We start from the raw sequence: 21833 nt of genomic DNA on the forward strand, positions 1-21833 counted from the left end.
CAGGCACTTGAAATTGCGCTTGTGGTGCAGACTAAGGGTAAGGGTCAGCAGAAGGGGTCGGATAAGCTGCTTCTTCAAGCCAATTTTGACCCTGGAGGGGGGGTGGGGGGGTGGGAGCAGATGAACACACCTCCCACAATGCCTTACGGGTCTCTAATCGCCTGCCTAACGCCGTCCGCGCTTAAACGCTTTAGCGGTTGTGGCCCGTTAGCTTAACTGACTTTGGTTGCTGGCTAATGTGTGTGCTAGCGTAGCCTAGCGGTGGTGACCCACGATGTGGCGGGATTATGATGGGGTGGGAGCAGGTGACCGCACGAGAAGCGTGTCGGTGTGTCTGTCGTGTATCGCCGCAGATGGTCCGCTCGATAGCCAGTCACGTTTTTTTTGTTGTTTTTTTGGCGGTCGGGAGAAACTCGCTGTCCACTGAAGCGTGTTGGAGGCTGGACGCTCTTTCCTCTGGCGGGCCCGTTATCCTGAAGAAGCAAGCGTATTCATTTCGCGTTCAGTCGCCAACTTCGATCTGCACCCGCCCCCGCCCGGGCGCTGCTCTTGAGTTTATGATCTTGGTCCTCCTCAGAACATCTGTCCTGTTTTGTATGATAATCTCGCCCCAGTCCCAGCCGAGTTGTAAATAGACGTATATTCTTCTTTTATTTGGATTGTTTTTGTCTTTGAAATTGTTAAGGGTCCTCTTTAACGCCCACACCCTCTATCTCCTATTCTGTTGGAAAACACTGTAAATGTTTTTTTTTTTGTTTTTTTTTGCTTTCTTCATTATTTATTTTTTTAAATTCTCTTTTCTTTTAAACTCAATTTCTGCTGCACCGGTCTCGTCAGCAGAGCTAACACTAGCGCTGCTGCCGGCCTGCTCTCCGGAGGCCGGGAGATCGTGTTTGTATAAATATAAATAAATAAGTGAACGTGCTGCTCATTGGATAGCTAATAACTGACTGACAAACGAAACGATCGTCTTCATGGCGCATGGCCCCAGCGCGGGCACGTGACCACCGACAAGAGCGAGAAACACTCCGTTCCCACATACTGGAAATAATTTGAATTGTTCCGTGTTCTCACAGACGGCCGTAATTCACAAAGAGTCAGTCGCTTCCTGACTGGCGACATGCTTTGTTTTTCACGCCCAGACCGGTATTTCCAGTCGTGTCGATATGTCGCGTGAGCCGTCATTCCTGTTGGAGAAATCTAACCTGGTGTGTTCACCTTTCGGCCCGTAGGGGGAGCCGTTGTCTCGTCACTTGGGGGCTCCCGTGTAATATCGAGTGGTGCTGATGTTGGGAGATTCCATCTATTCTGTGGATGTGTCCGTGTTTATTCGTTGCGCAATGCATTGTAAGTGGACGCTACCCTCGAACGCTACATCGCCGCCAAGATAAGTATATGCCCGAATGTAAATCTGATAGATCTGTATGATAACAGGCTGTTGAATTATCTTTATCTGCCAGTGTGACCTCATCAGTGTCAACATTTCTGAAGTGTTTTTTTTTTTTTTCTGTTTTTTTTTGTTGTTGTCCTGTGTAAAAACTCCTTGTATTGTTCTAAGATTTTACCAACCCCCCTCCTTACCCCCCATCCCAAAGAACACGTTGGGGATTGCGGGGCCACCTTTGCCCTCCCGTTAGTAGGGTTTACATGTGGAAAAAAAAGATGATTGTTTGAGAAGAAGAAAAGGAACTAACAAGCAAACAAACAGGAAACGCATCTGATAAGTAAATGATCTTTCAAAAAAATGTACAGAGAATGTGTTGATTGTGTGGAAGCAGTGCAGAGATGAGATTTCTTCTTTTTTTTTTTTGTCAGTATTTGAAATAAAATTTTACATGAACTGCGGTGGCTTTCTGTGTGTTTCTCTAGCTGTATTCACGCACGCTGGTGTTAAAGGCTGTTCGCAGTGTTAGAATTACAGAAGGGGTGCAATAAGCCGTGCTGTATCGGGAACAGGGGCATGGCTACACGCCTATCCACGATACAGCATGGCTTCAAGTGCTGTATTGCTTTTATAAAATGGTTACAACACATAGAAACAATTTAGGACATAATATTATTTTTGAGTGTCGGTTACTGTTCACAGACTGGCCGTTTGATTCACTGCCGTTTACAGCAGGGGTGCACTGCCCCGGTCCTCCAGGGCCGGTCTGCGTACTGCTTTTTTCCCCGAAGGTTGGTGGTTCAAGTCCTGGTGCACCCACTATAAAATCCGCACAGCCGTTGGGCTCTAGAGCGAGGCTGTTAACCTCACATTGCTCCGGGGGGATTGTATGCTGCGTAGTCTAATCAACTGTAAGTGACTTTGGATAACTCAGCTAAATAACACATTTTTATTATTACACAAGGGGTGGCGGTAAGGGTATGATATGGATGTAGAGTACTGGTTAAGGTACATGACTGGGACCCGCAAGGTCGCCTGTTTGAACCCCAGTGTAGCCACAATAAGATCCACACAGCCGTCGGGCCCTTGAGCAAGGCCCTTAACCCTGCATTGATCCAGGGGAGGATTGTCTCCGGCTGGCACATCGCTCTGTATAAGAGCGTCTGCCAAATGGCAAATTGATTGATCGAATTGACACCTCAAGGGTGAAGGTCACATTTCTACAGGCTGCTGATGGGGGCAGTGTGATATTTCACTCTTCTGTCCCGGTATTTCCTTATGTTTTTGTTGTTGTGTTTAAGATCCCCCCCCGCTCTGCATGAATGTGAATAAAGCTTGACTGTGGAAACAGGAGCTGGTAGTCACTGTGCTCCACTCGTGATTCTCAGAGATTCTGAAGTGGAAAGAATGAAGAGAGAATGGTTTCCTATTCAGCACTCGCGAGTTTGTTTTCGGAAGACCACTCTAAAATCCGGTATTTGGAGTATAATGTAATTGAAAAATCTGCTAAAGAAATTTCAGAGGAATGAGTTTGATTTCGCGGTAATGAATAATGCCTGCCACTAGAGGGCAGCAAATGATACCTCTTTCAGTTCCTGGAATTCTCATCTCCTTGCCAGGTGTGTTGATATGGAATTTCCCCAGAACTTAGTTGGGAAACCCAGTTGGGTCCATTTGGAACAAAATACTACCTGGGTTTGCAAATTAGCACTGTTCTTCAGCCAGTAGGTAGAACTGATTACTGAAATTGGATGGCAGGAATTTTACTTTCTGCCCCCTGGACTTTCCACCTCTGGAACTTTGTGCGTTTTCAGCAGTTGTAGGCGGTGTTCCCCCAAGAAATGTGTACTGTCTAAATGTACTATTGTTTGCTATTACATGAAATACAAAGGAAACTTTGTTTTAGTAGTGCCTGACACACACACACACACACACACACACACACACACATTCACACAACCCAAAAGCAGTTACTGCAGTAATCAACTTTGGCACATTAAGACATAATTAAATATAACAATCCAGGGCAGACATATTTGACGCTGTGGATGAAATGTCATATTTAGGAGTGTGGGTGCCTCTTCCAGGACGTGCTCCCATCCCACGGCTCCAGAATAAAGTACATGCTGTTCCGTCTCGGCCGGGAATGATGTCACTGGGCGAAATTGCGCCAAGGCGCCACACCTTATCAGAGCTGCCTGCTGGGTGATCCAGTCATGCAGTGTGTGCCATGAAATTCCTGAACCATCAAAGCCCCCGCGCTGTTTATCTTATCTCCGCTCAAAGAGTGGGAGGACGTGGGCGGAAGGGGATTGGGTGGGTGGGGTGGGAGGGGATTGAGGGTGGGGGGGGGATTGGAGCGGAAACAGCGCTGGTTCAGCAGAAACAGGCAGCCGGTTTGTAGCACACAGACGGCACATGATAGTTCAGAGTCTGTGGAGCCCAGTCTGAAACAACAGACTAAACCCACCGAGATAGGCGTCCGCCCCGCCACAGTGCCCGAGCTATGCTTTGATAGGCCCCCTGAGGAGACGGATGAATGCAGCACTGGGATTCTCCCAGCCGCCTGAGGTCAGATTCCGAGGGAATAGCACAGGAATGGCCCCGGAAGCTTAGCCCATTACGGCGTGACCTCACAAGTATGTGATCAGAATGTTCTTAGCTGGACATTCTAATGCTGATGTCACAATCACTGCGGGCAGTTGAAAGCAGTGGGCAGTTCTAGAACACCGATTTAGGAATTTTGAAGAACGTACAGTTTGTCCGCTTCATCACTGTACCTGTAGCAACCTACTGAAATGCGAGTTTTAAAAACATGGATACCAAAGGTTTCACACCACTTAGAAATGCCTTGAATTCTGTACCATCCTTGAGTCAGGATTGTTTTGGGCATGGGTGGTTTGAGTGGCACCGTTAAGCAAAGTAATTATGAGCAACATTTATAACGAACCTTCTCTGTAATGATTCCCATCAGGAAGCCGTTTCACGGAATGGCTGCCCTTGGTTTAAAGAAGCGGTACATGGATCATTAAAAATGGTGCTGCTCATGGATGCGGGCATCTGGACCAAGTGGTTCTCACTCACAAAAAAACAAGCCAAGCCTGGAATCTGTAGTCAATATAAATTGCATCAAGAAAGCAGAAACCTCATAGTTTGTGTCTCGAAAATTCAGAAAATGAAGACGACATGCAGTGAGAGTGAACATAGCCTCTCAATCTGCACCCGTAAAACTATCACTAAGACCCCCACGGCGTGCATCTGTAGGCGAGAGACCAACTTCTGAGAGACAACGCGGTCAGGCCTACATCACGTCTGAACCTTAGCACTGTGACCTCTCAGTCCCCATCTCACCACAGATTGAATCAGTTCAGTGGGAATGCTGATATTGAATGGATATGAATGGATATTAAACTCGATTTAGTGCCCAGTATAAACTACCAGACCATGACGTGGGCCCTGTTGAAAATTCCAGCTTGGATTCTAAGATGGTTAAAAGTATTTTTGAAACTTCTCACCGGTCTGTGCTGGTATATAGCTGGAGAAAGCTGATCTAGCGGGTTTAGCTGCTACAATATGAAGTCACATTGCTGGACCGGCTGACTGTATCGGCTGGTCAGCTGGTGAACAGCTGGTTGACAAGCTGAACGTGCCAAAAACACATCTTAAACCAGCTTAAACCTCTTTAGGCGGAATTTGCTGCAGGTCTGTGTAACCTGGTATGTGCTTTAAAGGAAACAAGGACAAATGTCAGTTTTCTGCCTTCAGGAGTGAAAATAGAATGATTTCCTAATTTCAATCCCATGCCGTATTGCATGGCCACATACGGGGGTGGTGGTGGTTAATTAATGACACGCCGACATGACTAATGACTCGGCTGTCTCGACAATTCACGCACCCTCTCACCTAGATATAACGGCGGTCAGCCGGTCAAAATCGCCTGTCCTGACAATCGACCTTTCGCAACAGCAGAATAGCCTCGTCATAATGCAGGGGAAAGGTGAGGATAAGCGTGTGATAGATGATATAGGGTGGGGGCGTGGAAATATCAGGAAAATATTGTTTTGCTGTTTCATTGCGCAGTCGTTATCCATACAAGTTGTATTTGGCAAGTATGTGGCAATATATGTTGATCCTTATATTTATTTCTTTATTTATATATTTTTAAAATATGAAAAATGCCATAATTTTTCAAATATGGCAAAATACATCTCAAGTTTGTAATTGCCGTATTTTAGCGAGCATTATCGCCAATGTCATATGATTGCGTGCAGTGCAAAGCTGATATTACCTGATGAAACCTGATAAAATGCATTCACTATTTTTTCCCCACAAGAATCAACAATTTCTTCAAAGCTGAACAGTGGTTGTGACAGGCTGAAATATTTAACATTCTGTACATTATGACAGAATTGTGAAATTAATCGTTTCATTGTTTGTTTGATTACGTGAATTTCACGCACGTACACGCGCGCGCACGCGCACACGCACACAAACAGTTCACATTCAGACAGTACATTTTTAACGAGTGATGTTCAGCTGTTGAAATTTACATTTGATTTCATAGTATTTGTATGTCGAGAGTATGTGAATGATATCAAGGTTATAATTTATGAAGATGTGTGACTGTTGTACCCGAGCAATTATGTATTCATAAATAGCACTCGTGGAAGAGTAGTATCATGTATCAAGAGGCAAACGATTCCCTAATTAGAAACCCCAGTTGGGAATTGTTTGTTTGGTTTTTTTCCCATTCAGAAAGACCATTACATAATCGGACATTACCAACCACAGTTTTAACGGAAGCCCAAAAGAGGAAATGGGGGCGTGTTAGTAAGTGAGTATAGCATCCACCTCCACCGTCCAGTAAGCATTCGCCTTCCGCACATAGTTTGATTCAGAGCGCTGAGGGGTAAAGAGACTAGCTTCTTTCTGAAAAGAGATTATCGTTTTGTTTTTTGTTGTAATATTACGAGCTAGACCAGGTACTCGCACTGTAAATATGAATAGGAATATGTTGACGATGAACCGCACTACGACGAGTATAGTTAGCTCGTTAACCCCTTATTGTCAAAATGGAGGCTTGGAGAATGGCAGTTGGAACGGCAAGGAAGGCTGGACCGTAAAGCTTGCGGACGAACTGGACAACTATTCGGATGAAGTAGATAACGTTAGTCGCCAGCCGGCTTCTAAAAATGTAAACAAGAGTAAGCTAACGTTGAAAAACTGGCCTTCGGTGAGTTCTAACGAGGACGGGTCCCTGCCTTCTTCCCCAGACTCGCCGTCGGAGTGCATGACATTGGCAGAGTACAAGGGGGGACTGGGACGCGACACACAGGAACTACTGGGACATTTCTTTCGGATTTACACCGGACTGAGTCCTCCCGGGCGAAGCAGGAGCAAGGCTTTGTCGACACTCAAGCGAGTGGTCAGCGATGTCATTACAAAGCATCAGATCGCATACAATGGTAAATTGGTTGGATGAATGCGGATTCTTGGCTACTTAGCATTTAGGATTAGCTAGTTGCATACTAACTTGCATCTATTCAGAATGCCTTGCAGAGAACTTGCTGCACAAAATGGCTTTTTTTAATCCATTACGAGCTAGCTAATTATTTCTGTTGCATTTTCATTGCTGGTGTTTATGATCGCTCTCTAGATACTGTTGTTGGCTAGCTAGCTAGATGGTTGTATCTGGTTTATTTAATGGCTTAATTTTAACTTGCTTCTGTTATGGCGATTGCAGTAAATTACTTTTAGTTTTGGTCGACATAACCCTAATCAACTATCAACTGGATGTTCCACTTGGAGGAATTTACGAATAGTAATCACCTTGATGAATTGGTTGGTTTATGGTGGCCTGGCTATTTGAGTTGCATACATTCACACAAAGAAACTCGTCACTTCCGTGCCACTCGTGGCCATTGAAAAAAAGAAATCGGCTTGTCGCCCTGCAACAGAACCGCATAGGCTAGGTTGCCGAATCCGTCTGTAAATTCTGCATTTTGAACGAAAGGGCCATTTAGGGAACCCTGCACAGGTGACTAGACTATTCTAGAAAGTATGTTGCAAGTGTATCTTCGGCTTCTAATGTTCTGTGGTAGATTGCCATCTCTTGGTGCAGTTGGTTTTGTGTAAAATGCATGAAATTTAATTTCCTCATTATTATAATTATAGCTAGATATATTATTATAGCTACGTGCTTGCAAACACGGTCTGTGGTGCCTTGGGACTCTGCAACCCCGGAGGCTAGATGGCAGGCTTTTAAAATAAATCTAGTTTTTTTTTGTTTTTTTTTTGTTCTCCCAAGCCAAGGTGACTGATAAGGCGTTTCGCACGTCACTGGAAACGCCTGAGGCTTTCTGACTAACGAATGCTGATATTTGGTTGTGACATTGACTTATCCATGTGTTCCAAGTTTTCACTGACGTATTATTTAAAAGTAACCCATTTTAATCAGGTTTGGGGTTTATGGAACCGTGGAACTACGATTATATAAGGGATTTCCTCATTAACCCCGACCAGAAACGGAACCGTAACCAGAACCCAAGCTCTAAGTGGTCATAAAGGTTTTTAGTTTTTTTCCTTTTCTTTTTTTCTATAGCAAGTCACAATGTTTCAAAGGCGTTAAAACCTGTTGGCGTGTAACGCTGTTGCTTGTAATTGTAACTAGTATGATTCATCCAAGCAAACGTGTCTAGCTCTACTTGTATTTCTAGCCCACGGTTCATGGAATTCTTTTCAAACCAGACTTCCCTTTTGAGTCAACCGCAAACATCTGCTTTGCGTTCTGTGGAATTTTTCATTTATTTATTTATTTATCTTTGACCTCCCGCCGCTTAGCTTAGCTACTCAACCACCCATTCGCATTGTTGGCCGTGACGCTGGTTTAAGCTAGCAAGTTTAAGTTAGTTTGGCGGTTTTTTAATATTTTTTTTATCCCCAGTGAGCTTGCAGTCAGAACCTATCGCCGACGCACATCTGAATGTTCATACGTGCGGTCATTCGCTTTCTCTGAAATCGGTATTTTTAGCGAGCCAGCCCGAGTGGCCCCCGTATAGACCACATACACACCCCCGACAGCACTGACAGCGCTTCTCGGAAATCAGGGGCCGCCCCGAGTTCCGCTTAATTGGTTTGCTTATCTGTAGCCACCAAGCGTCAGAGGCGGAACTAGGGGAACAAGCGCTGCACGTACTTTGCAGAACAGAGACATTTTTTTTCAGAGTCGATTCCAACGCGCCATGTGATCACTGATACACTCTTGGATAACAAAAATAAATAAATGCATAAAAATACAATCCACTTTAGACCTGCGCATGTCAGGTAGCGCTCAGAAACAAACAGCGCTTTGTTTTCTCATCCGACGACAGTGCATGTGCCTGCCTCGTGCGCCAAGCTCTTTGTTGATATGAATGGCTCGTCCTGATCACATTTATTTCCGGGTTATATCCCCCCCAACTGCAATAAGTAACAAAAAAATAAAATAATTGTTGCTTCCTGCTTGCGTAACATTGTGTTGCTTAGTCTTATATTTGAGATACGAGTCAGAACTCATGCGAGGATTTGGCAGTTTTCGTAGGCCGGGTTTATTATCTTTTAAAAAGCGGTATCGAGTTTGTAGCCCTTGTCGCCATTACCAGGAGAGCCTGGGAACCCACCGATAATTTGTGTATACTAATTTATGTATATTTGAGGTCTGAGCCATTTGAATTCTCGGGCGCATTGTGGGCCTCATTTGGGTGGCAGTAGGGTTCCGTTCACGTGGAATTAGGTTCCCTTCCTTTTCACACCCTGTGCTGGGAAAACAAATAAAGAACACAATCTCACTGTTTGCCTATTCAGCCTTAGGAGCCCAGGCATCAAACTGTTGGGTGATTATGGTTTTTTGCGGGGTTACGGTTTTCTAATTGCAAATGTTGATACTGGTAAAAAAAAGTGCCTAAATGGTGACTCAAAGATGGAGGAAGGTGTAGGAGTGGGGCGGGGTGGGGCGGGCCGAAATATGGTGTTTTGGTGAAGTGATGCACAACCGATGCATCCCAATTGGCAGACGGGCTTTTTAATGATTTCTCCAATTGGCACAGGAGCCAATAAAGTTTTTGAGGAGCAAATTCTCCTGAAATGGATGCACTGTAGATCCCAGAATCACTACATCTCCCTCTCTCCCTCTCCTCCCTCTCAGGAATGATCCAGAGGCTGTGTCTGGACGAGCGGGATGACGACATGTCGTTCGTGGCCACGGTGGCGGAGAACCTGTTCAGCGACGGCAGCACAAACTGGGGCCGCATCGTCAGCTTGGTGGCGTTCGGGGCCACGGTGTGCCAGCACCTGAAGGAGGCGGGTCGGGAGGGCTGCGTGGACCAGGTGGGGGTGCAGATCTCCAGCTACCTCCTCAATCACAAGAAAGACTGGCTGCTGAGCAACAATGGATGGGTGAGTTCTGCAGTCCCTGGTTCTCTGTTCCCCCCTGTTCTCTCTGTCTGTGTTCTCTCTCTCTCTGTGTTCTCTCTCTCTCTCTGTTCTCTCTCTCTGTTCTCTCTCTCTCTCTGTGTTCTCTCTGTCTGTTCTCTCTCTGTTCTCTCTCTCTCTCTGTGTTCTCTCTCTCTCTCTGTTCCCTTGTGGCCTCAGGCTTTAGCCGGAGGAGTGAGGGGTTGTATTCCGGGTTGAGTGAGCACCTTGTGAGGCTCAGCCCCTGGGTCACAGTCAGGGCCCTTTGCCCTGTGATCCAGAGGCGATGGGGTTCAGAATCCCACAGAAATGCACTGGAGAGGGGCCTCAGGTGTTGTGGTGTTGGAGAGAGAGCTCCATGTAACCCCCTGTGTGTGTGTCTCTCTGGGTTCTGCTGTGTCTCTAACCCCCTGTGTGTCTCTCTCTCTGGGTTCAGCTGTGTCTCTAACCCCCTGTGTGTGTGTGTCTCTCTCTGGGTTCTGAAGTGTCTCTAACCCCCTGTGTGTGTGTCTCTCTGGGTTCTGCCGTGTCTCTAACCCCCTGTGTGTGTGTCTCTCTGGGTTCTGCAGGACGGGTTCGTGGAGGTCTTTCACGTGGAGGACCCGGAGTCCGTGGTGAGGAACGCCCTCATGGCGTTCGCGGGCGTGGCCGGGCTGGGGGCCGGGCTGGCCTACCTGATCAGGTGAAAGGCCGTGGGACAAGCGTGATGCCTGTCAGCACATGATGTCCGCGTCTGCCCGTTTAAGGGCCCGAGCTCGGTCTCTGGAGCCCCCCCCCCCGCGCGCGGGCGGGTTTGGGGGGGGGGGGGTGTCGGGAAAGCTGATGCGGGCCACCCGCCGGTCGCCTGACCAATCCACGCCGGCTGTGGTTGCGCCGCGTAGAAAAGCGAGAACACCAACGTCCACGTGCGTCCACGCTGACGTCCGAGAACGCTGTGAAGCCAACGCCGCGCCCCCACCCCCCCCCCCCACACTCCTCCTCCTCCTCCTCTTCCTCCCAGCTGGAATTCTGGCACCGGACATTTGGAAGTTTCAACTTGAAAAGTGGTTGCTTGTCTTTGATTTAATGGCGTGTGTGCGTAAATATATATTTTTTTATTGAAGTTATTTTTGACAGAACGTGTGTGACGTGCTCCATAGCACATTAGAGGTGCCTCATGACTTAACAACCACTTTTTTTGTTTTTATTTTTTAATTTTTTCTCTCCAGTCATTTTGTAAATACCTGCAAAATCTTTTTTTTATATTTTTTTGCATTTTACTTGCCTCTGTTGTTCCGACCGGCTGGTGGAAACGATGCCTAGAATAAAAACATAGCATCAAACCTGTTCCTGTCTACTAGTTTCCTTTTGCACTGGGAGGGTTTTGGTGGTGGAAGTAAATGTTTTTGGCAGTTGGGTCTCGAACTCAGTCAGTATTCTTGTGATCTGAAACTCTTGTCTTCTGTTTTTGTTTTATTTTGTGTCAAAATAAAGTATTTGTAAGCGATTAACAGGTAACAGGTTAAACTGCCTCTGATTGGCTAGAATCCCCACACATAGTTTCCATGGACCAAATTGGTTGGCTGTTGATTTGAAAGGGAAACCAGGAAAGTGAGACATTGCCCTTCAGGACTGAAGTTTCTGATCCCTGCCCTCTCCCCCTGACCCACGCACCGCTTAGTCGTTCTTGGTAGTGTTTAATTTGCCTTTGATGAGAATTGGTGGCGTACTGAATGAATCAGCTGTTGGAAGGGCAATTTGCTTCAAGCTCAGCTGTTGCCGAGCAACCACAAGGTCTGTGTGGCGTCCTCCAGAAAATAACCCTAAAATTTCACCAGACAATAACCCACAAAGTTCACCAGACAATAACCCTCAAAGTTCACCAGACAATAACCCTCAAAGTTCACCAGACAATAACCCTCAAAGTTCACCAGACAATAACCCTCAAAGTTCACCAGACAATAACCCTCAAAGTTCACCAGACAATGACGCTCAAATTTCACCAGAAAAGAACCCTCAAAGTTCACCAGAAAAGAACCCTCAAAGTTCACCAGAAAAGAACCCTCAAAGTTCACCAGAAAAGAACCCTCAAATTTCACCAGAAAATAACCCTCAAAGTTCACCAGAAAAGAACCCACAAAGTTAACCAGAAAATAACCCTCAAAAGTTCACCAGACAATAAAAACACTGAAACGCTGGTGTTTATCCACACGGATAATATTCAGGTCTTGTGTGCCTCAGGTCCACAGGTGGATTGTGGGTGTAATTGAACACTTTCATTGCAATAATACAGCAGAATTCATTTAATTTATGTTGTTTTTGAGATAAATATTTGTCTCCTTTTGTGAGCTGAATGACTTTGTGGCAAAGACAAATAAGCTAGAAAGAAAATTGAAAAGCTAAATATTTAATGTTTACACGTACATACTCATTCACATCAGTACAAGACCCTGACGAGGAATTGTAACCAAGCGATGAAAAAGGGGAAGGGGCGAGAACATTGAGATGGTTCTGAATGAAACGCACACGTCTGGGGATGTGAGTCTCTCGCAAACACACCCGGATACCCCCTCAGCCCTTCTCCGGCTATCATCGGGGGGGTATTGTGGGATTTAAATGAATATTTAAAAAAAATTAATGCGAGGCACTTCGATCTAAAACAATCTGTCTGCTGTTCAGGGCCTGGCACATTTTGTCCTTGTACGGACGAAACAAAAAGTTCCCAGTAGTTGCAAGCATTGGGAAAGTTAAAAAATAGGCCAATATTTCAACACAAAACTGCTAGCTGCAACTGGACCTGTGTGGTCCTGGGGCCTTTGGCTCTTCTTGCGTTGCCATGACAACATTTGTGCATGTGACAGAGAGGAAGTAGTCTATCCAAATGTTCCACTCCATTTGCATGCCATCATTATGACATCATTGGGGCCCCTTTCCTGTGTGAGCGCCTTGTCCATTCATAGAGTCCAGACACAGCTCCTACGTTTGAATGCGTTTTTCTGCAGGAACAGAAGACTGCCGGGGGGGTACTGTTAACTGTTAGATGGAATGAAGAGCCCCAGAAACACACACACACGCACACACATGCACACACACACACGCACACACATACACGCACACACACACACACACACACACACACACCCTCTGAGCAGACCTGCATCTCGCCAAACAGAATGACCAGGGCTTGCATTTCAGATGAAGAGAAAATATCTGTGGTTTAACCTTCCCTAACATCTGTCTTCACATTTGCATCTGGTAGACTCTGGACTTCCAGAGATTACAGTTTTACATACTTTCCCAGGGTACTGCGCTCACATTCGTGTGATCCGCATGTTGAAAAATTTCAGAGAATTTGCATCCGACTGAAATTTTATTTCTGATTATCACACACCACTTTTTACATTACATTAATGCCATTTGGCAGACGCTCTTATCCAGAGCGACGTACAACAAAGTGCATACCCATAACCAGGGATAAGTGCGCTGAAAGACCCTAGAGGGAAGTACAATTTCAACTGCTACCTGTACAACAACAATAAGGACCAGGGCCTTTGATAAAATAAAAAAAATTTTTAACAAACAAATAAACAAACAACAAAGCAAAAGTGACCAAACTTAACTATCCAAACACTGCTTACCTAGCCAACTAAAAATACCGATACACAAAGTAAATCACAAAGACAACAATTAAGGTTCACAGGGAGGTAGGGAGGGATGGGGAGAGGTGCTGCTTGAAGAGGTGCGTCTTCAGTTTGTGCTTGAAGATGGGAAGAGATTCTACAGTTCTGACCTCAACTGGGAGTTCGTTCCACCACTGTGGAGCCAGAACAGACAGTAGTCGTGAGCATGAGGTGGAAGTTTGGAGAGGGAGAGGTGCCAAGCGGCCTGTGCAGGCTGAAGGAAGAGGTCTGGCAGGGGTGTAGGGTCTGATGATTTTTTGTAGGTAAGCTGGGGAAGACCCCTTAACTGCACCAATGTTTTGAATTTGATGCAAGCCATGACAGGCAGCCAGTGGAGGGAAGTAAGCAGGGGGGTGACGTGAGTATTTGGGAAGGTTGAAGACCAGACGAGCTGCTGCATTCTGGATAAGTTGGAGGGGTCTGATGGTGGATGCTGGGAGGCCAGCCAAGAGGGAATTGCAGTAGTCCAGGCGGAACAGAACCATCGCTTGGACCAAGAGCTGGGTCGAGTAGGGGGTGAGAAAGGGGCGGATTCTCCGTATGTTGTATAGGAAGAACCTGCATGACCGGTGGGATGGTGGGAACGAGATGAAGAGTTGGGTATCGTCCGCATAACAGTGGTAGGATAGCCCATGTGCAGTGATCACACGGCCAAGGGAACGAGTGTAAAGAGAAAAAAGAAGCGGGCCTAGGACAGAGCCCTGGGGAACTCCTGTGGCAACGGGCTGAGGTGTCGATACCGTACCAGCCCAGGCAACCTGGAAGGAGTGACCAGAGAGGTAGGACTCAATCCAGTCCAGGGCTGTGCCACAGATGCCCGTTGCTGACAGAGCGGAGTGATCCACAGTGTCGAAGGCAGCAGAGAGATCTAGAAGAATGAGGACAGAGGAGAGGGAGGCTGCTTGTGCGGCATGGAGTGACTCACTGATGGAGAGGAGCGCGGTCTCTGTCGAGTGGCCAGATCTGAAGCCAGACTGATGGGGGTCTAGCAGGTTGTTGTTAGAGAAGAAAGAAGAAAGTTGACTAGAAGCGGCTCGTTCTATGGTTTTAGAAAGAAATGGAAGAAGAGATACCGGGCGGTAGTTCTGGATGATGGAGGGATCTTCTTTACCTGGAAAAGCCGAGACAAATCAAACATGACACAATGGGCTAAGCCTTCAAACCAACCTGCTCCATTTGAGAAAATCTAGTCACCATTGATTTTTAAGGCCACAGTTGATTCAGCCTTTGAGATGGAGTACAAATAGTTTTCCAGTCACACTTTACAATAAGGTTCATGAATTGACGTTAATTAATGTAGTTGTTCACATGAATTAATGATGGACATGAATTAATTAAGCATGAAATTGACTTTACATCAGTTAATGCATTTGTTAACTACCTAACGTATTTCTTACATGATATTTAAACATTAGCCAACCATAAGATGAACGTATAATTACTTAACCATAAACAAATACATGAACAGACTTTTTCGCTCCGATATGAATTGGTAATAACTAATGTAGTTAATGATGTACAAACACATTAACAGAGCTGTACAGATTAACTTCTCAGCAGTAGTTAGGTAACAGCTACATGAGTTAATGTCAATTCATGGAACCTTATTGTGAAGTGTTACCAGTTGCTAAGGCGATCACATGAATCAAATGTACTCAGGAAATAAATGTGACCCCATTTCCTGTCGCCCTCAAGTGTGTGCAGTCCGCCATTTTGCAACATCTATTTTTAGCTGACGTCCCCCCCCTGGCAGTGGAATCGCCCGGATCTTAGCCAATGACAGCGCGGAGCCTCCACGTGGGAGTGATGATTCAGGCCAGCCCGGTCATCGAGCCAAGGAGAGGGCAACGCTGAGTCAAACTGCAGGTGCGTCATAATACTGCAGAACAATGTATCCTCCTTTCCTCCACTGCCCCCCCCTTCCTGATGAGGTGGTAATGGAGGAAATAAACATGCATTTTTCTGGAGTATTTGGACACACCTTATGGCCCATGTTTCATCATTTTCAACAATTCCTTTCGCAACCCGGAAGAGAACCTCCGGTCTCCACTGGTTGACATTGGCTCAGGGGGGTAAGAGCAGTCGTCTGGCAGTCGGAGGGTTGCCGGTTCCATCCCACCCTATGTGTGGAAGTGTCCCTGAGCGAGACACCTGATCCCAAAATGCTCCCGACGAGCTGGTCGGTGCCCTGCATGGCAGCCAATCGCCGTCGGTGTGTGAGTGTGTGTATGAATGGGTGAATGAGAAGCATCAATTGTACAGCGCTTTGGATGAAGGTGCTATATAAATGCTAACCGTTTACCATTTTCTTGTTCCGGAATAGTTCTCATTCTGCACGGCATTAAACTGAAACTTGTTGGTCACACTGTACTTCCGTTAATTGGCATGAACTGATGTACTACCGAGAACTTCATCTGTACAGTTCTATTCATGTATTTGTACATCATTCATGTGAACAACGGCATTCGTGATTGCCAATACATATTGGAATGAAGCAGTCAATTAATGTATGTGTTAATGGAAAAGTTCATCCTGTGACAAAAAGATGGCAAGTTCACGGCCGAGTTTCCTGGTTATCACTGACTCACACCGCGAATGCAACACCTTCGTCTTTCCGATGAGTTTCTGTTTAAGTCTTGCACCAGAGATCTTGCAATCGCAATATTTTGAAAGCGAAAGAGAAGACCAGATCAGACCGGCATCATTGAACTCAGCCCTGAACCCTGGAGAGAAAAAAAACAAACCAACAAACAAAAAAACTCTGATGCAGTGACTTCTTGCTGGTCCCAGTTTTTGGGGTCTTGTCCACGCGAGTCGTTTTCGCTCCTGACCTGGCCGAGCAGCTCACCTGTCTCACCTGTCTCACCTGTCTCACCTGTCTCCAACCTGTGAGCACCTGTGCAACAAGGCTGCACTACCCTACAATACTGTGTCATCACCATGTAAACACACACAGACACATATATGCTCACACACGTATGTGCAGTCTCTCTCTCTCTTTTCTCTCTCTTTCTCTCTCTCTCTCTCTCTCTCTCTCTCTCTCTCACACACACATAAGTGCATGCACACACATTCTGTATGCACTCTCACACTCTTTGTCTCTTTCACACACACGTACATGCACTCTCTCACTCTTTCTTGCACACACACACACGCATACTCTCACACGCAAACACAAACACACACACTCACACAAACACACACACACACACACACACACACACACACACACATCTGTGGTATAACCACGAAGAGGTGAGAGGTTTATGTTCTCTTTGACGTAATTTCATATATGTCAAAATGCACTTCCTGTTTCTCTAAGGAAGTCAGCAAATGTTTTTTTATCATCTGAACCCACCCCAGGTGCTAGTTTTATGTTTTTCTTTTTAACATAAGCAAGAAGTAACTTTTTTATTTTTTATGAATACTTGCCTGGTGCGCTAGCGTTGATGTGATCAACAGCTTTTTAATCAAGATTCAAACTGATTCAAGGGACAAACAACAACGATTCTTATATATATATATATGTTATACGGTGTTGACGCCAAGGCCGGTGTTCGGTAGGCTGTGCATGTCTGTTTATGTGCTTAGCGCGCACTTTGTTTTAACGGGAAAAATTCCTTTCCGTTCAAGTTTACTGTGTCAGCGTTCCTCTCCGCGTTAACGTTTCCCACATGACCGACATTTTCTGCCTTTTAAAGATCGCAGTGCCGTGTTTTTCTAATACTCCGGCCACTTTTAAATCTGTTGTTCATTCCGACTTTGAAAAACAACACGAGTTTTGGTCAATTCATGATTTTCCATAAATTTCCAAAAAGAAGCTTTGCTGCTCTTTTGTTGCTTATTCAGGTAAAAGGCTTGCATGGTACAAACACGAGAGATCAGCACCTCGTCTCAGGAAAGGGGAGGCACTTCTAATCAATTTGTATCCTCAATTAATCTGTTTTTCTCTTCATTTGGAATTACAATGGAGCCCTGGCCCATTCCTGCAAAGATAATCTTTTTATTTTATTTTATAAAAATGATCGAGATCGGTAGCCTATCATGCAAAAGCACATTAGCCTGCATTGGTGGTGAACATGAAAACAAGTCAGGTAAAATGAACTAAAACACGAAAACAAGGGACAAGTCAGGTATGAAATGAACTAAAACAAAGGAGAGGTGCAGTGATGGGGCTGACAGTGCTGATCTGGCCTCTGTGTGCGGCATGCATTCGACAAATTGTGCGGATTGTGCAAACGCCTGGCTGAAGCGCACGGCTGGAACCCACGCCGCAGCTGACAGAAACCCCAGCTGCATGCATCAGCTCCGTCTTTCGCTTCCCCTGTGAGCTGAGCCTGCAAATGTAGGCCAGTCTGCCAGCTGTGTGTGGCAGCTCCGCGGTCACATCGCTCTCAGCCGCTGCCCCTGTTTATTTAGAGAGAGAGAGAGAGAGAGAGAGAGACGCTGATGCTGTGTTTGCACTTTGCTCTTCTGCACACACACACACACACACAGACACACATACACATATGCACACACATGCACAGACTCACACACAGACACACACACACATGCACACACACAGACACTCACACTAACACATGCACACCTAGACACACACACAAACACACACATATGCACACACTCACACACACACTCACAGACACGCACTCACACTCTCTCTCACACACTCACACACACACACGCACACACACACACACGCACTCATACATACACACACATGCACACACTCACACACACATACACATATACACACACACACACACACATTTATGTTTTGCTTATGTCCTTCATCTCTTCACATTGGAACTCTGACCCAGTTCCAGGAAGTCCAGCTGCTCATTTACATATTGGCCTCCAAACAACAATTTACAATTTACATAGCCTTTCTGTTCCTGTTCACCTTTCCATGGCGTCCTGGGGTCTTCCCAGAGGTAACTGACACACCGATCCTGTTCTCCAACGTGCTATGGCCAGCGGTGCCCAATCACGTGCCATGGGGGCCCATTCCAACCAATCACTGCCCCAGCTGACTTCACTAATTAACACGCCTTCAACCAGGGAGGATGGAACTAAGTGAAATCAGCAGAATGATTGGCTGGAATGAAATCCTGCATATTCCCGGCTCTCTGTGGCAAATCACTGGGCACCCCTGATTTAGGTACACAGCCACAACTCTTATTACATTACATTATTGGCATTTGGCAGACGCTCTTATCCAGAGCGACGTGCAACAAAGTGCATACCCATAACCAGGGATAAGTTCGCTGAAACACCCTAGAGGGAAGTACAATTTCAACTGCTACCTGTACAACAAAGATAAGGACGAGGGCCCTTTTTTTTGTTTTTTTTGTTTTTTTGAACAAAGAAGCAAACAAACAGAGCAAAAGTGACCAAAGTTAACTATCCAAACACTGCTTACCTAGCCAACTAAAAATACCGATACACAAACAAGTCACAGAGACAACAATTAAGGTTCACAGGGAGGTAGGGAGGGATGGGGAGAGGTGCTGCTTGAAGAGGTGTGTCTTCAGCTTGCGCTTGAAGGTGGGGAGAGATTCTACCAGGGTTCTTATCCAGGGTTACTTCATTAAGGGCCTTGCTCAAGGGCCCAACAGCTTATTGTGGCTCCACCGGGGATCGAACCGCCGACCTTGTGGTTCCCAGTAATGTACCTTAACCACTACGCCACGGGCCGCGCCATACTCCCTAACGACCAACCAAGGTCTTGATTGAAGACCATCGTGATTGGTTATTTTAGTTGGGCTAAAACAAAAGCCTGCAGGCGAGCTGGCCCTTATGATTGAGGCTCCCCGTGTTGCAGCCAGCAGACTTGAGTAGGAGTGAGATGCGGTCCTTGTGACAGACACAAGCTAGCCCCGAAGGAGTCGGGCTGCCCCCCCTCATCAGCGGTGATAAATACGTCCGTTTCGGCCGTAAGTGGAAACGGCGGCCTCTTTACTTCTCGGTCCTGGACACACAGCCTCTTTGTGGGGGCCACAATGCCCCTGGATTGTACTCTGCGTTATCGGAGACTTCCGGGAGGATATTGCGTTGGGACACACAGAGGGGTCGTTCAGCCCGGTAAAGCCCGCAGGCTTGGCTTACCAGAAATAAAACCGCCTTTGGGTCTCCGAATGGAGCTTCCTCGCGTGCTGCCATTTCCGGATCTTCCCTGGGGGATGTGTTTTAAGGCGAGGGGCGGGGTGACGAAGGAAAGAGATCAGGGAAGGCAAAGAACGAGGCTGCGTTCGAAGCCACATACTTACGTACTACTCGTGCGAGATTTCCATGAAAATCAGCCTGACATTCAGTACGAGTAGGACGCTAGTTTGCTAGGATGCGGTTTCGAACACAGCCCCTAGAGTTAGGACAGAACAAAGTGCCATTGTTGGGGCGGGCGCCCACCTGTCACTCCCCTTGGGGCAGTAGATGGCTGCCAGGCTAGTGCCCGTTAGTGGCTTTGGTAGATGATCCGGTTTTTTTCCAGGGAACCAGGAAGGAACTGGGGAATTCCCCTGGCACTCCAGACTGGCATTTCCCGAATCTAGCATTTGACGGTTATTTATTTATTGCCTGACTTTGAATGGCAGTCTTGTGTTCCCTTTCATACTGATGTATTTCCTCCAGCTTGGGACAGGCATTTGGTCCTGCTTGATCCCTGGACAGTGCACCAGAGGGCTGTGGGTTCAAGTCCACTGATGCGGATTTCCAGAAGAGCCCACGCAGGTATTTCACAAAGCAGGATTACTGAGTTAGTTTACTCAGTGCAGTTATCCAGCTAACTCAGTAATCCTGCTTTGTGGGTTTTACTCAGTGCAGTTATCCAGCTAACTCAGTAATCCTGCTTTGTGGATTTTACTCAGTGCAGTTATCCAGCTAACTCAGTAATCCTGCTTTGTGGGTTTTACTCAGTGCAGTTATCCAGCTAACTCAGTAATCCTGCTTTGTGGGTTTTACTCAGTGCAGTTATCCAGCTAACTCAGTAATCCTGCTTTGTGGGTTTTACTCAGTGCAGTTATCCAGCTAACTCAGTAACCCTGCTCTGTGGATTTTACTCAGCGCAGTTATCCAGCTAACTCAGTAACCCTGCTCTGTGGATTTTACTCAGTGCAGTTATCCAGCTAACTCTGTAATCCTGCTTTGTGGGTTTTACTCAGTGCAGTTATCCAGCTAACTCAGTAATCCTGCTTTGTGGGTTTTACTCAGTGCAGTTATCCAGCTAACTCAGTAATCCTGCTTTGTGGATTTTACTCAGTGCAGTTATCCAGCTAACTCAGTAATCCTGCTTTGTGGGTTTTACTCAGTGCAGTTATCCAGCTAACTCAGTAATCCTGCTTTGTGGGTTTTACTCAGTGCAGTTATCCAGCTGACTCAGTAATCCTGCTTTGTGGGTTTTACTCAGTGCAGTTATCCAGCTAACTCAGTAACCCTGCTCTGTGGATTTTACTCAGCGCAGTTATCCAGCTAACTCAGTAATCCTGCTTTGTGGGTTTTACTCAGTGCGGTTATCCAGCTAACTCAGTAACCCTGCTCTGTGGATTTTACTCAGTGCAGTTATCCAGCTAACTCAGTAATCCTGCTTTGTGGGTTTTACTCAGTGCAGTTATCCAGCTAACTCAGTAATCCTGCTCTGTGGGTTTTACTCAGTGCAGTTATCCAGCTAACTCAGTAATCCTGCTTTGTGGGTTTTACTCAGTGCAGTTATCCAGCTAACTCAGTAATCCTGCTTTGTGGATTTTACTCAGTGCAGTTATCCAGCTAACTCAGTAATCCTGCTTTGTGGGTTTTACTCAGTGCAGTTATCCAGCTAACTCAGTAATCCTGCTTTGTGGGTTTTACTCAGTGCAGTTATCCAGCTAACTCAGTAATCCTGCTTTGTGGGTTTTACTCAGTGCAGTTATCCAGCTAACTCAGTAACCCTGCTCTGTGGATTTTACTCAGCGCAGTTATCCAGCTAACTCAGTAATCCTGCTTTGTGGGTTTTACTCAGTGCGGTTATCCAGCTAACTCAGTAACCCTGCTCTGTGGATTTTACTCAGTGCAGTTATCCAGCTAACTCAGTAATCCTGCTTTGTGGGTTTTACTCAGTGCAGTTATCCAGCTAACTCAGTAATCCTGCTCTGTGGGTTTTACTCAGTGCAGTTATCCAGCTAACTCAGTAATCCTGCTTTGTGGGTTTTACTCAGTGCAGTTATCCAGCTAACTCAGTAATCCTGCTTTGTGGGTTTTACTCAGTGCAGTTATCCAGCTAACTCAGTAATCCTGCTTTGTGGGTTTTACTCAGTGCAGTTATCCAGCTAACTCAGTAATCCTGCTTTGTGGGTTTTACTCAGTGC

The 21833-nt window shown here is 46.1% G+C and overlaps 1 protein-coding gene across 1 annotated transcript; it reads left to right on the top strand.

Moving 5' to 3' along the window:
* The first annotated feature begins 6233 nt into the window (after positions 1-6233).
* LOC133136642 (induced myeloid leukemia cell differentiation protein Mcl-1-like) lies at positions 6234-11158 on the top strand. Its single transcript, XM_061254288.1, has 3 exons — positions 6234-6849; positions 9567-9817; positions 10402-11158. Exons 1-3 carry the CDS (start codon positions 6384-6386, stop codon positions 10516-10518), a joined length of 834 nt encoding a protein of 277 aa, XP_061110272.1. The 5' UTR covers positions 6234-6383; the 3' UTR covers positions 10519-11158.
* The last annotated feature ends 10675 nt before the right edge of the window (positions 11159-21833 follow it).

The sequence above is a fragment of the Conger conger genome, chromosome 9 (assembly GCF_963514075.1).
Source record: "Conger conger chromosome 9, fConCon1.1, whole genome shotgun sequence".
NCBI classification, from domain to species: domain Eukaryota; kingdom Metazoa; phylum Chordata; class Actinopteri; order Anguilliformes; family Congridae; genus Conger; species Conger conger.